The 16,578-nt window shown below is 43.7% G+C and overlaps 1 protein-coding gene across 1 annotated transcript in view; it reads right to left on the bottom strand.

The window, feature by feature from the left end:
• Positions 1 to 16,578, bottom strand: part of LOC143282778 (uncharacterized) — a 175,959-nt gene that overhangs the window by 18,390 nt on the left and 140,991 nt on the right. The window contains exons 6-8 of the mRNA XM_076588543.1: positions 14,638 to 16,029; positions 9,159 to 9,281; positions 897 to 1,132 (exon numbers count right to left, since the gene is read on the bottom strand). Coding sequence (XP_076444658.1) covers positions 897 to 1,132; positions 9,159 to 9,281; positions 14,638 to 16,029 — 1,751 coding nt within the window. The remainder of the gene's footprint in view (positions 1 to 896; positions 1,133 to 9,158; positions 9,282 to 14,637; positions 16,030 to 16,578) is intronic.

Below are 16,578 nucleotides of genomic sequence, written 5' to 3'. Positions count from 1 at the left end.
AACACACTGGGCATGAAGAACAGGGGACACTGATGACCCACACAGCGTCACAACACTGACCATCACAACTCATCGCTCAAAAAGACATCAGCGTGGTCTGGCTGAATGTGTGCACTTTTCAATGTGGACAGTTAGCTAAGTTAAGACATGACAATGGTCTATCAGCAGGCAATGGGCAGTTTTCAACACTGATCAAATTCAAGAGTGAGGGTGTGGGGGAATGTTAGTGATATATCAGATGGGGTGGTGAGGGATGGGGAAAAAAAGGTGTGTACAGTGGAATTAAAGAAATAAGGAGCATCTTCTGGGACTTCTTTTCTTTAAAAAAGGCTTCTGTTACACCACTTCTGATGGCAGGAAATAATAAATGCAGCTGTAAAGCATGAACATGTACAGATAACCAGCTCTAAAGTGATGGAAAACAGGTGAGAAACACACACACACACACACACACACACACACACACACACACACAGATGCAAACATCCCAATACGCTCCATGCACAAATGAACTGTTGCAATGGTTATGCTGACGAGCCGGTTTTCGTCTGTAAACTACCATGTGTATTATTCATCAGTCTATCTACTGAGCAGATGCGTAGGCATGAACTGAAGAGCTATATGATGTTCTGCTTCAGATCCTCCCACACTCCGCATCATGCAGTTAATCAGTCTAACTATATCATTATATGGTCAGCTGTTGCTTTAACATCTAATGGTGTTAATAAAATGCCTATTTCAAACTGCATGCATATACAAAGTTCAAACCTCACAGTCATTCCCCCCCCCCGCCCCCCTCCCCACCCCTGCCCCAGGTCTCTTCCCTCCACCCCCATCCCCTCCGCAACCCCCCACATCCCCCGCAACACCCCCTGCAACCCCCCCATCCCCACTACCTCATCGTTGGAGCCCCCGGAGTGTGAGGTGGCCACCACAGAGGGGATGGACAGGTTGCTCTTCCTGGGCGTGGACCCTGACCTAGACATGGGTCGGCCCCGCGAGGGTGACCCATGACCTGTGTCGGAGGACTGGTCACTGGTGGCGCCCCCACCCCCGCCCCCGCCCCGCTCCCCGTCCGACAGGTGCTGAGGGCTGTGGCGGCTGTCCTTCGCCGGGTCGGTGTACGTCGCTGCTGCTGCCCAGAACGGTTAGGGTCAACGTTAGTCAAGTTTCTGAGAGGAATGCTTATGATTATCATTATCATTATGATCATTTACGCCTCATCTTGAAAATAAGCTCTAGGTGTTTACAAACAGAAAAACAACAACAACAACATATAAATATCAATATGGATAAAATGGACACAAGATCCAAAACATTAAATTATTCACCCCCTTCGCCCACAGACACACACCCAAATGCACACAACACACACACAAGCCTGCACGCACGCACACACATGTATGTCATAGTACACAATCATAAATAGTACACTATCAAAAATATAACCTACTAATTCTGAAACTCTCAAACTCACTCACTCACTGACAGTCATTTTAGTTCACACCGGAAAGGGATAAGCTGTTCAGAATTATTCAGGAGGTTAAGCATGTTTCTGACTGATGTTTGTTATCAATCAGTTGCTGCAACTTGTATGTGTGTGTGTGTGTGTGTGTGTGTGTGTGTGTGTGTGTGTGTGTGTGTGTGTGTGTAGCAAAACATGATCAAGAACTTGTAAGTGGTTTCTGGTTTAAACTGTTTTCTTTTTGATATGCATTGTATAACAAATACATGACCATAGTCACAAATGTTTGTATATTAATCCTTTGCTGTAACATTTTTGGCAAAGGAAAGCACTTGCAAGCTGTTTCTGGTTTGAAAATGCTTTCTTTTTAGATGCATTGTTAAACAAATACCTGACCTAAGTCTAAAGTGGTAAACGTCAATGTATTTTTTGCGTTGTTAAGATTTTACTGATTTTAGTGTATTACCTTTTTTTTTCTTTTCCATTCACATATCACTGGCAATTATCATGTTTTATTCTGTTTATAGATTTTTTTTATTTATCAGAAGCTGACACAGATGATACATAAAGTCCATTTCATATGATTCAAATCGATGCAAAAATCATAGCAAGGAAATAAACCAACTGACAACAATTCATTATCCAATCAAAATTGTGCTTGCATTTACAAAACATGCATAATAAAAAAAAGAGTGTCAGCTCTCCAATTACCCTTCCCACCTTTAACTGTTTCACTGCTGTCTCCCATAATTATTTTCACTACTGTCCCCTCCCTTTAACCCTACCACTCCCATCTCTCTCACATCTTTTAGTCAAACATAAACACTTCATTACATTGTACGTTTTGTCAACAAAACCTCTTTACCACATACAATAGTCAAAAAACAATAAATATTCTCTCTCTCTCTCTCTCACTCTCTCTCTCTCTCTATATATATATATATAAGAAGCAAGCTTTATTCAAAGGGCAAAAATGAAATCAAATCATATGATAACCCATGCAAGTTGTTGAGCAATGAGCATATACCAGAACAAAATAAAAGAAAACACACAAGAGGCACGAAGCAGATGGCAAAAAAAGAGCTGCCGCAGCAGACTGCACTACAAAGCCACACTACAACAACTACAAGCAAAGTGTCTGTTACTACAGCCTAAGTTGGGGAAAAATTTTGAATCTATGGGGACGTGTATATACAAAAGAGGGAGGCTGAAAGAAGGTGAAAATACAATTATCTAAAGAAAAGGCAGATGAACACAGAACAATAGTTAAGTAACTGAGATTGCCAATTACACTGACTGAAAATGGTGCAATAACTGGGTCTATTACGGTTCAGCACATTAACGACACTTTGCAAACAGCTCAAACACAAAGTGGTTGTTAACTGTGCATATTGTGTGTGTGTGTGTGTGTGTGTGTGTGTGTGTGTGTGTGTGCATGTGTGTTGTATTGTATTGTATTGTACTGTAACACTCTTTTGTCACAACAAATTTCTCTATGTGAAATTCAGGCTGCTCTCCCCAAGGAGAGAACATTGCTACACTGAGAGCACCACCTTTTTTCTTTCTTTCTTTTTGATAATGTGTGTGCATATGTACTTGTGTGTGTGAGTCTTGAGTGCATTCACATATTGTATTTATGAGTGTACATGCACATGTTTGTTTGCCTTTATGCATACACACTGATCTAATATCAACCTGAATAAAATACATATATATATATCGATGATCAGTATGTGCAAATGAGGTGGTATGTCTACATATTTTCTCTCTATGTCTCTCTCTCTTTGGGCTGTATAGTCAAGTACATGCACATTCAAGGAAGCATATGCCTATGCACTCATGGCAGAGGTTGCTTTTGTATTTATGTGAGCACACAAGTGTTATCCTGCACATGCATAAATGACATAGAACGTCCATGCATGGGAGTGAGAATGTGAGCACTGTGTGTCCTGTGCTGTGTGTAGGAGGACTGTGTGTGCATCATGAGGAAGACGGCAGAATGGTCAAGACGCTCATCTGGCAATACAGAGAGTCCATAAAGGTATAGGTTCGAATCCCGCTCTCGCCCTTTCTCTCAAGTTTGACTGGAAAATCAAATTGAGTGTCTGATCATTCGAATGAGACGACAAACCGAGGTCCCGTGTGCAGCACGCACTTAGTGCACTGAAAAAAAACCCATGGCAATGAAATTGTTGCCCTCAGGCAAAAATTCAGTAGAAGAAATCCACTCTGATAGGTACACAAATATGTAAGCATGCACTCGAAGCCTGACAAAGCGCATTGGGTTACGCTGCTGGTCAGGCATCTGCCTAGCAGATGTGGTGTAGCGTATATGGATTTGTGCAAACGCAGTGACGCCTCCGTAAGAAAATGAAACTGAAACTGAAATACCATTCACACTTTCAACACTGACACATGAAGCGTGCATCAGTAGAAAATGTGCATCAGCAAACGAGACACCAAGATACCACGTCATCACCATATGGCACACCTCCACATCGCTGATAGCCAAACGCTTGAAAAAAAACAAAAAAAACCACCACAAAAAAGCCTGAAGGAAAAGCATGGACATCTAACACACTGTGCTGTGAATGCAGCCTTCTGTTCAAGTGTTTACTTATAAGGAAAGATAAGAGCATACACAGGTGCATCTTTGTCTACCTTTGTACATGCACTCACGTCCACGTGTGTATATCACAGAAAGACAGCAATGTGGACAAACAGTGTTGGGTAGCTTTGTGCTGGAAGAATAAGTAAGTAGAAAGATAGAAAGATTCTTTTTTTTTTCAAATTGGCATAGAAACATGAATTTTATTCAAAGTCTGATAACTTACTCACATTATGTTAAAAGCTGGGCTTAACACTGACAGTAGTACACCTACATCCTATAAAACAGTATCACAGTGAGCAATATATTTGAGGACGATGTCAGTGAAAGGATGTCAAATAAACAGCAGTATAAAAATTAAAAAAATAAAATCAAAAAAGAAGGAAAAACGGATGCATAAAAGACAGTCATGACAACAGGACAAAACACACACCAAGACAGTTCAGGGGAATAGTGAAGAGACAGAGGAAAATCAGATGAAAATCAGAGGAGGGATCATGATAAAGGAACAAGGGATAACAGATGAAAGAAAAGTATGGAGTACAACAAGTATTGGAGGCCCGTTGTACAGCAGGCTGTTTCCAAACTCCTTTGCATGAAATTCATCCTTCACACCACACTGAAAAATATAGCGAATGCATAACAGGGCTCCAGCTGCCTTTTTCGTCATGATGTACAGCTTCAAACAACAGTAACACAAAGCCACACGTTCATATGCTGAAACGCTGAACCCGTCAGCACACTAGATTGCAGATAAACATCCTGTCGACATGGTTATGTAGTTATACATGAATTATAAGTGTGTGTGTGTGTGTGTTAGACTGTGTGTGTGTGAGCACATGTGCATGTGTGTGCATGCTTGAGGGAGCATGTACATGAAGAGACACAGAGAGACACAGAGAGAGAGACAGACAGAGACAGGACAGAGAGACAAAAAGACAGATAGATTGACAAAGAGAGACAGACAGAGAGATAGATAGAGAGAAAGAGAGAAAATGAGACAGACAGACAGAGACAGCACAATGGTTGAACAAATTTTGTTCACAAATACATACATATCCCCAAAGAAGCAACAGTCCCCAAATGGCAGCAGCTGAAAGGATGACAGCCTGCCAAAGGCAGTTTCCAAATGAAAGAGCAAATATACGACTGAAGGAAACAAAGAGTCTGCTGAAGTTTGTTTTCCAATGAAAGAACAAACACACGACAGAAAGAAACATGGCTTTACAACCTTCATTCACCCACTACAAACAATACTGTTAGTCAACGCACTGCCGCAAGACATGCACGTCAAATCAGCAAGGCGAAAGAAACATTCCACAGACAAGCTTAACTGAGACAGGAGTCACCAAAGCTTCCGATCTGGCTCTGTATGATCACTCTAAAGTTTTTTCTTTGCATTTTTTTTTCAATAGAGACATAAGTCATGCAGTTGGTACATGGTTAAAAAAAATTCATTAAAAAAAACAACAAAACCCCCTGTCCTTTTCTCTTTTTTTTTCAGTGTGATATCTTTTTTTCTTTTATAATATACAGATAGATATATATATATATAAATATAGATATATATATATATATATATATATATATATATAGAGAGAGAGAGAGAGAGAGAGAGAGAGAGAGATACATATATATCTATATATACATTAACACCTTTTTCCTGTTTTAGTCTTTGACCTTTTTTGGTCATACCTGTCCTTTTCATGTTTTTTTGACAAACAAGAGCTCCTGTTAATATTAGCTATACAATGATGAGTTGCTGCCCTTCATCCAGAAGGCAAAAAAACGGGCAGTAAGCAACACGTACAGTGATGAAGGACTAGTCTTTTCCTCCTGACCTGTCCTATCTGCCTACTTGATGGAATTACAAGGGGCTAGTTTAACCTGTCTTCTGTGGCAAGCATGGATCTCTCATTAATCCATATTCATTAGAGGTCTGTAGCAGGAGCTTAATGAAAAGAAGGGACCCTGGATCACACTGCCATTGCTTGGATGTCCAGGTGGGAAAGCAATGCAGAGAAGACTAAAGCATTCTGCCCCGTTCCCCCCCCCCCCCCCCCCCCCCCCCCCCACCCCCCACCCCCAAATCGGGACTACCCCTTCTGGTATCAGATAGATATGTTTTGAACTGGGCCTTTCGTGATCTGACAATCTTTCAGGCAAGAAGTTTTTGGACAAATAAAGTTATCTAGATGTAGTCACAAGATGTCTACACAAACCACAGTGTCAGTGTGTCAATGAATGTGTACACACATTCAAACTTCAATGAAGGATAATGAATCTCTCCTTCAGATTTTTTACAGCACATGTTGTGCAATCCGAAGGAAACAAGAAAAGAATATTCTTTGTGGCACCTGTAGCATACAGATAATTATGGATTGGAAAGTGTCTGACTTGAGGCTAAGGGAATCAGCTTGCACTGTCGTACTGCATAATCTTCTTGACTCTCCATTCCTTTGGTGACAATGTCAGGACTGCTCAGCAATGGTAAAAAAAGAGATGGAAGTGGAGTTGTTGGATTTTTTTTTTTTTTTTTTTTCAAACCAACTGACGTGTTAACGAATTCATCTCATTCATAATGTTGGGCACTGTATGTTTGCAATGCACCCTTTCATATGGAGACAAGTTAAACCTGAGAGATTTATGTTTCAGCCCCCTGCCTTTCACACACATGGGTGTGGTGGTCAAATGGTTTCAGCACAGGGTTTTCCTGAGTTTGATCCTCGTCACACCTGGTGGGTTAAGGGGTGGAGATTTTTCCAGACTCCCAGGTGCCCAAACCCCCCTTCATGTGTATACACACGCAGAACATCAAACACACACATTCAAGATCCTGTAATCCATGTCAGCGTTGGGTGGGTCATGGAAACAAGAACATACCCAGCACTCCCACCCCCGAAAACAGAGTATGGCTGCCTACATGACGTAGTAATCAAACAAAATGATTATACAAGTAAAAATGTACCTGCCTGTGTGTGTGTGTGTGTGTGTGTGTGTGTGTGTGTGCATGACAAACCTGATTGAATGAAACAGGAAACGAATGAGAAGTGCCCAGTGGCAGCTGTCAGTTGGTTCTGTCCACGTAGGCAGGCTGTTGTGCAAATGACTGTATGTTTGTAAAGCTCTTAGAGCTTGGGGCCTGACCGAGGGCAGGCGCTATGTAATTATCTGTATCATCTTCATCATCATCTTCGTCACCACATGCATACATATGATAAAATCATGCCCTCTCTCTCACTGCCTATCTCTCTCTCTAAATATATATGTATACACACACACACACACACACACACACACACATATATATATATATATATACGCAATATATATATATACATTTATGTACATATATACATTTATGTACATATAAACATACATACATGTATATATATGTGTGTGTGTGTGTGTGTGTGTGTGTATAGAGAGAGAGAGAGAGAGAGAGAGAGAGAGAGAGATTGATAGACAGACAGATAGATAAACAGATAGATATATCAAAAACACTTCCTGATGACTAGACAGAGCTGAAATCTTGTAATGAATACAACCAATGCACAAAACACCAGTTAAGGTCAGTATCGCGTCTTCTTTATCAGTGATTGTGGTCCAAATCAGCAATGGCATAAGGCTGAACATACTGCTGTTTGACTTTCCTTTTGTGCTGCCAAAAATGTAAACATGACCATTACAAAAGATCTTAACTTTCTTTACAGAACAGAGCATCTCATGCCATGCAGTTTTAGAAGCACCAAAACCCAAACCATGTTACTGCAATCGTGTTAATTAGCCTTTTTTTCAAGCAGAAGAGATGATCAAGGTTTGATTATTTCCCTTGTTAATCAAAAGCATTCATTCATTCATTCTGCTGACCATGTAGGTTCTCCACACTGATCACATGCTTTGTGTCATGTTCAAACTGTCAGCTCTTCTGCAGTCGCTACCACGACAGAAAGGGCGCTCCTAATGCAGTGACATGCATGTCTGACAGCTGACAGCTCTGCATGCTTTGTCATTCCCAGTGAGGGTGTTTGAAAGAGGGTGAAACAGACAGGGTTTACCACTTCCTCTGCCATTCACTGTCCACTCAGAGGACAAAGAATCCTCTTTAGCAGTGGTTCTGACACTGAATCCAGCACATCAGTTTTGCTTGGAGCAGCATGCAGATGAGCAAGTACTACAGGTAACGTCCACATGCAATCCTGCAGCTGTGCTGACGAGGACGTCCTCTCGCAGTGAGTTTTGTCAGTATCTACAAGGCCTACTGCTTTCAAGGATCCATGCTGAATGGCTTCTCACCCACGTCATGCTGTGCTGTGATGGTGCCGGTTTGAGGGAGACCCTGTTCTACATAACTGTCCAGTTCATCATCTCTCGGTGTTTTCATCTTCTGAGGGAGGGAAAGGTGGCTTGGTTCTACATGATTGCCCAGTTCATCATCTCTCAACTTCTGAGGGCGGGAAAGGTGGCTTTGTTCTACATGATTGTCCAGTTCATAGTCTCTCAACTTCTGAGGGAGGGAAAGGTGGCTTGGTTCCTGTGGGGTAAAACTCTCTGCCGTCTGTCCACCTCTCTCCCCTCCCTCCATGGGTGGTGATTCTGTCACGTCTGGTTCTGAGCTTTCTGAAATGACGCTCAGAGTGTCAGAAGCTGCCATCATTTTCATCCATTTGTTGCGGTAGTTTACAGTGCGTGCTGGTTGTTGTCGTTGCTGCTCTTTCTTGTGCTCTATATTATCCTGAGGCTCTGTCCATGTGGGTATCTTTCCTGCTTCTGGCTCATTGGTTTCCTTCCTCTTTGGTTGGTACTGGAAGCTTCCAGGGTCTTTCAAATGTCCGTCACCAGTCCTATCTACTTCTTGTGCATTTACTTTTGTTCCAGAAGGTCGCAAAAGCTTCAGCTTTCCCCACAAGGTTCTTGATTTGATCCAAGCTCCAGCACTTTCCAGATCAGGCTGAAGTTGGACGGGTGGTTGCGGTGGGGAAGCCATCTTGGTTCTGGCAGTGTGACTCTGAGGGCTGGGGCTGACAGTGTGGGAAAGGGACGGCATGCTTTGTTGGTGGGCTGGGAGAAGAACTGCTGCACTACCTGAAGCACTGTGGTTGGTGTCCATGGTGATGACGTCCTCCTTCCCCACCTGGGTTTCCCGCTCAAGGCCACTGACCTCCACCCCCGTCCTTCCCTCATTGCGGCCTGCCTGCCTCTCCTCACCTGCCCACCGTGAAACCTTTCCACAACTCATCCAACACAACTGCACTTCATGGCATGCAGCAAACCTATATATATTTAAGCAATGTTATTTGTATGACAAGTTGAATGATTCTTCGTGGAATTTAGAGGGGGGGGGGGGGGGGGGCTGGAGGGGGGAGAGAGAAAACTGTTCATTGGTAATAATATTTTCTGTCTATAAGTTACTTGACCAAGCTGAACACACACACACACACACACACACACACACACACACATATAAATGCAAAGGTTCCAATGGTGAGACGAATCTTGACACAAACACCTTGATAACCTTCACTTTGCTTTGTGTGAAGTGGGGTAAAAAATTTAAAAAAATCCACAGTCCCTTGCTAGCCTCTCTCCTTCAAGACCAAGTGTGCCATGCAGCTTGTTTCAAAACATGTAGCAGTAAACAATACAGAGACTGGCAATGTTTGACAGGTCCACGTGTTAACCATGTATACCCAGCTGTTAACTGCATGGTGCTTCCTGTGGATCAGCTGATTGCAAACAGAAAGGACGATAAATCTTCTGGGATAAACAAGGAAAGACACGGGCAACTTGTTGTTGTTGTTGTTGTTGTTTTTGTTTTTGTTTGTTGTTTTGTGGGTTTTTTAATTTTTGTAATACTGAAAAGTTTGCAGCAGGTGTTCAGAGGCCACTTGCCAGGAAGAAACAAATACAGAAAACTAGTTCAGAACTGCCAATATAGAAAATTGTATAAAACAGAACTATCCCCCCACCCTACCCATACAGAGACCCAGGCTTTGACACATAACCGACAGAGCTGGAGGAACATGGTGTACAGCTCTCTTGTGCGGCGCCCTAATGACTCTTCAAGGAATTAAGGGTGAAGAAGAAGAAGAAGAAGAAGAAGAAGAAAGAATTGATAAACACTAGTCCAGCAAAACCAATGGAATGAGTTTCCACTGGTCATCATAACAGCAACTGGTCTCAAAGCAGCTGATCAACAGGAATTTCAATCTTTGATGGATTCAAATGATATCAATCAGTTTTGGTGTAACAAATAAAACAAAACAAACAAAAACACGACTATATCTGAACTCAAATTTTACACCGACTCCTCAAAGAAGAGACACAACAATATCATGAAAGATACAAATCTCAGAATTCAAAACATAATAAGCCACTTGCAAACTATAAGTATCTGAAGATCATGGCGTGTGGATAATATTCTAACGTCAAGTGATGAAGATCTAGGCATATAACTCTCAAGTCACAAGGAAAGTGAAGAGATGAAAATAAAGGGATACAACTCTCAAGTCAAGGGACATGACTCAACAGACAAAACACCAGTCATGGAAAACAACTGCAAGTCAAAGAACACAGCTACATGGCCCTGACAGATCATCACACAGTTCACAGTGCTTATACATATATACACATGATTGTGTGCCTGCACTCACACACACACACACACACACACACACACACATGCACATTTACACACACACACACACACACACATACATACAGGGTCTTACTCTCTTTTCCTTTTGCATGCACACATGCACACGCAAACAGACACACACACACACACATACATACATTAATTCACACACACACACATGTGCGCACACAGACACACACTTATTCATTTATTCACACACACACACACACACACACAGTCTTACTCTCTTTTCCTTTTGCATGCACACACACACACACCACCGTCCAACACACACTCACACGCACCACCGTCCAACACATGCATACACACACACACACACAACACCCCCCAAAACAAACACACACACACCATCCTCCAACACACACACACACACACACACACACACACACACAGACCAAGGTTCAGCCCCTAAGCACATGACACCAACAATCTAAGGCAGCAGGCAGGCAGGCAGTGAGGGCCCAGGATCAATAGTTTTCCAACAGGTGTTCACTGTGTGCTGGATTCAGTTGTGATGATGCAGCAACTCTCTGTCAACAGGGGTGTGTGTGTGGGGGGGGGGGTGAGGTGGGGTAGGGTGGGAATAACACCAGGAGGGAGAACTGTTGAAACGAGATATTGTTTTCTGGTGTGGTTTTTTTTGTTTTTTTTTTTCAAGCTGACAGAATGAAGTAAATCCTAGAAGATATACGACACACATAAAGTCGAAGAGAATGAGGGAGGCATGGGGAGGTGGGGGGGTGGGGCGGGGGAAGAGGGTAGGATGGAAGGAGGTATGGGGGGGTAGGGGGCAGAGAGAGATAAGAGAGAGGGATGTGAGAGAGAGACAAAGAGAAATAGATGGGGGAGAAAGAGAGAGAGAATTGAATTGAACTAATAAATTCTATTTTCTGAGGGTAATACAGTAAGCAAAATAATGCTTTTTTTTCCATGCAGCCTTCGAAGGGGTGTGTGTGTGGTGTGGGAGAGAGAGAGAGAGAGGGAGGGAGATGTGGGAGAGAGACAAAGAGAAATAGATTCACAGTGGAGTGATGGCCAAGAGGTAACGCGTCCGCCTAGGAAGCGAGAGAATCTGAGCATGCTGGTTTGAATCACGGCTCAGCCGCCGATATTTTCTCCCCCTCCACTAGACCTTGAGTGGTGGTCTGGACACTAGTCATTCGGATGAGACTATAAACCGAGGTCCCATGTGCAGCATGCACTTAGCGCTCGTAAAAGAACCCACGGCAACAAAAGGGTTGTTCCTGGCAAAATTCTGTAGAAAAATCCACTTCGATAGGAAAAACAAATAAAACTGCACGCAGAAAAATACAACAAAAAAAAAGGGTGGCACTGTAGTGTAGCGACACGCTCTCCCTGGGGAGAGCAGCCCGAATTTCATGCGGAGAAATCTGTTGTGATAAGAAGAAATACAGAACAGAAGATGGGAGGGAGAAACGAAACGAAACAAATTTTTATTTAACGAGGGTAGTGGAGTAAGCACCCAGCTGCTTTTTTTTACATCCAGCCCTCAAAAGAGAGAGAAAGAGAGACAGAGAGAGAGGAGACAAGGAAACAGAGATGGGAGGGAAAAAAGGAGAAAGAGAGGAAAGGGAGAGAGAGAGAGAGATACAGAAGGGTGATGAGAAAAGAGATGGGAGGAAAGGAGGAGAAAGTGAGAAAGAGAGAGAGACAGAGACAAAGAGAGAGGGGGGAGAAAGAGAGAGAGAGAGAGAGACAAAGAGAGAGGGGGGAGAAAGAGAGAGGGGGGAGAAAGTGAGAGAGAGAGAGAGAGAGAGAGACAAAGAAAGACGGTGGAGAAAGAGAGAGGGGGGAGAAAGTGAGAGAGAGAGAGAGAGAAAGAGAGAGAGACAAAGAAAGACGGTGGAGAAAGAGAGAGGGGGGAGAAAGTGAGAGAGAGAGAGAAAGAGAGAGGGGGGAGAAAGTGAGAGAGAGAGAGAGAAAGAGAGAGACAAAGAGAGAGGGGGGAGAAAGAGAGAGGGGGGAGAAAGTGAGAGAGACAAAGAGAGAGGGGAAGAAAGTGAGAGAGAGAGAGAAAGAGAGAGAGAGAGATAAAGAGAGTGGGTGGAGAAAGAGAGGAGAGAGAGGGAGATAGAGACTGAGACAGAGAGGGTGACAGAGAGAAGGGGGGAGAAAGAGGAGAGACAGAGGCAGATGCAGATAGACAGGTGATGAGAGTCAATGGAAGCTTTCTCAGTCATTTCATTATAAAGCTGGAACACACATGGAATGACTCCCCCCCACCCCCCAACACTTGCCTTTCTGAATCAACTTTCCATTCCCACCAAAATGCTAGAGCCAAAGAACTCACTCAAAAACGACTTATTTCTTAGTTTCTTGAAACAAGTGTCAAGGCAAGAATAAAAACAAAATCCTAACACGACTGCACAGCTGTATTTGCATGCATCCGTGTTTGTGTGTTTGGAGAAGGAGGGGGTGGGGGGTGCATGTTTTCTTCAGTTTAACGTCTATTCACTATAAGTGTTTTTAGACGGAAAGGAGTAAAGTAGTGTATAAAGGAAAGGGAATGCATGTGAATATTAGTGTACAAAAAATAAATAATTTTTTTTTTAAAGTTCATGTTATGTATCAGAGGAAAAGTGCATGTGTGCGTACATGTGTGCTTGTGTGTACGTGCATGCGCATGCAAGCATGCGTGCGTGTATGTGTATGTGAGCAGTGAGCTTCTTCTGAAATAACTCTCCTTTTAACTGCTCTTTATTATTGTTCATGTCGTTGGTGTTACCGATGTTGTCGATGTATTCAGAGAGAAAAAAAAAGAAGACCAAAACAAGAAGGTAAAAAAATAAAAAAAAGAGAGAAGAATTAAGATGGCCAAGCCATATCAATGTTTTTTCCAGGACACATAATATCCAGATATCAAACATAAAGTGAAGAGCTGCAATAGTAACTTTGGTATCCATGTAAGGTTAAATGGAAATGACATATTCATGAGGAAAAAAAACACAAAAAACAAAAAAACAAAAAAAAAACTTTGATAAAACTAAAGAAAATTTAAAAATTGGAGGAAGAGAAATAGCAAAGAAGAAGTTGACAGACAAAAAAAAAAAAAAAAAAGAAAAAGAAGTTAACAATGACACAAGATCTAATAAAAGAAAAAGAAAAACCATCTTTATTTTTTGGGTGAGGAAAAAACAACTTCAAAGAAATGGATAAATAATACATGAATAATAGTAACACAAAATATTTTATTTAAGAAAATGAGAGAAGGAAAAAAAAAGAAAAGAAAAGAAAGGAAAGACAAAAATAATAAAGCACATTTTGGGTGCTGATATGATCAAGTTAGCTAAAGTTTATCAGCTTAGCTTTCTCTTTTACTGTTATTATTTAGATTCTTTTTTTTTTCTGACCACAGTTAGGTTTGTCTAGTATTGTACCTCTGCCCATGAATTCTTTCTTACATAACAAGAATCAATAACAAAACAGCACAGTATATACATAATTTCTTTTATGAAAGGTAAAGAAGATGAAGAAAAATGGACACTGATGAAAAAAAAAAGATCAAAAGAGTGAAAGTAAGTCTTTGATAAAGTGAAGATGAAAAACTTCAGAAATCAAAGAAACAAGCAGTACAATACATTCCTTCACCAAAAAAACCAACAAAAAACAAAAAAACCAGAATTGTGCACCACAGATAAAAGAAACATGTGCTACCATTTCCACGTGGCGAGTTAAAAGCTGCGTGACACTCCACAGAAAAAAAAACCAACAAACAACCAGTCAAAATACCAGCAGTGGTACAAATTAAAATAAATAAATAGATAAGGGGCAGACAACACCCAGGCCGCTCAGAAGAAGAAGAATGAGCGAAGAGAACTGAAAAGCGACAACAACAACAACAACAGCAGCAGGAACCGTGGCAACACGGATGGACGAACTACTCACAACCCTTGGGCCGTTTGTGCTGCACTTTCTGAAACACGGGGGTGTCGGCAGACACAGGCAGGCCAGAGCAGGACATGCCCAGACTCATGGTGTCCTCACTGCCGCCAGACCACGACCTGACGCTCCCCCCCTCCCCCTCCTCCTCACGGTCCAGTGCGCGGCTGCTGGCCAAGTCCAGTAGTCGCATCTTGGTGGCCGGGGAGGCCGTTTTGGCCGAACACGTGCTCAGCGTCTCTGAGCGGCCCGAAGACTGGCGCCGGACATGTCCCTGTGTGCCGGTGCCGCCTTTACTGCGGTGTGCGGGCTGGGGGATGGCAGAAGATCTAGTGTCGGGAGGTGGAGGTTTCGTTGCTGGGGGGGTAGCAGGTTCCTCCATCTGGGAGGACTCCCGGCTCAACTGTCTGGACCTGACGGGCACCTTGGAAGGGGAGGTGGTTTTGGGCTTGAAGGAGGAGGAGGGGGAGGGGCTGTCGTGGTTGCTGTGCTGGTGGTAGTGATGTGTGTCAGTGAGCGCATTGGTGTCCAGGACCTCCAGGCTCTTCCTGGATGTGGACATGTATCCTGAGCTCTGGCCGGGCGTAGACTGCACGTCCTCCTTCCTGTCCTGGGGGGCCGGGGCCCCGAACCCCGGGCTGTTCTCCGTGGGGGTCACATCCCCCCACTCCGAGCTGGTAAATGAACAGCCGCTGGCCGGTCGCTCTTCCTCCTGCTGGGCCACGCCCTGTGCTGCTGCCAGCCCCCCCTCTCTCCTTGCCTGGCTCTCCCCGCCCCGCACACGCTGTGGCAGTTCGCTCCTTCTGCCAGTGTTGCCGCTTCTGGCTTTGGCTTCACATGGACCCTCCCCGCCTCTCCTCCCTCCCTGCTGTCTCTCCTTCACAGCCGCCGTGTCAGGGGGGAGGGAGCTGTTGTTGCTGCTGCCTCTGCCGTCCAACTCTCCTGACCTGCTGTCCAAAGTCTTCGTGGCAGCGCTGTCTTGCTGAGCCCTGCCCTTGTGCTGTGGGTCTGCAGTGTCCCTCACCTCCACGGCGCTGCCGTTGGTCTTAGAGGCCTGCTGCTTCCGGACACCAAGTCCCTTGTGGCCCTGTGAGTCTGAGTCTGAGTCCGAGTCAGAGTTGGAGTCGTGGCGCCGACGGCACGAGACGTGCTGCACTACCACACTGCCCCCTACCGCCCCCCCGCTGCCCCCCACCGCCCCCCCGGCCCCCGAGGTGTCCGCCTGATCCTCAGACGCCCCTCCCAGCCCTGTGCGGATGGAGTGGAAGAGGTTGGAGAGGGGCGTCTTGTCCTGGGAGGAGGAGGAGGAGTGGTGGGGCCCGGCGCCCTCCTGCCCCGCCTTGCCGCCTCTACTGGCCCCGGGACCAGCCGCCCCTTCTGCCCCGCCGCCCAGGGTTCCTGCCCACAGCACACCACACCCACAGGTCACGTCCTGGCCATCATGGGACAGCCATGTACATCTCTCTTCAGCCTTCCCAGCCACACAGCAGGTGAACAAGCCTATACATCTATCTGAAGCAGTGCAAGCCCAACCTTTTATTGTTCCCCTCATTTTCTGTCCATCAGCTATCATCTTGACTGTTCAAAAACCATACATATTTTTCGTTTACATTTTTCCCCCATAAAGGAAAAAATTAGGCCCATCAAATGATGTTCATTCGATGACAAAAAGAAATCAGGTTTTACATGATTCTCAAATGGTGATGCATACAATATAAATCTCAAGATATTTACATGCAAATAATTGTTTACAGATATCAACTGAATACAATTCTACACTTGTTTACAGCTGGTGTAGATACTGACATGTCCGGATATAACAACAACAAAAAAATGTATAACACGAAATATGTGAAGTCATCTCTGTGTGTGTGTAAATGCCTTCAAAAGTATGTACAAAGAATAGATAAAATGAAATTATTAACTATAAAAATACTGAGAAAGAGA

Source organism: Babylonia areolata, chromosome 6, assembly GCF_041734735.1.
Source record: "Babylonia areolata isolate BAREFJ2019XMU chromosome 6, ASM4173473v1, whole genome shotgun sequence".
In the NCBI taxonomy this organism is placed as follows: domain Eukaryota; kingdom Metazoa; phylum Mollusca; class Gastropoda; order Neogastropoda; family Buccinidae; genus Babylonia; species Babylonia areolata.
This window is presented reverse-complemented; position numbering and strand designations above follow the sequence as displayed.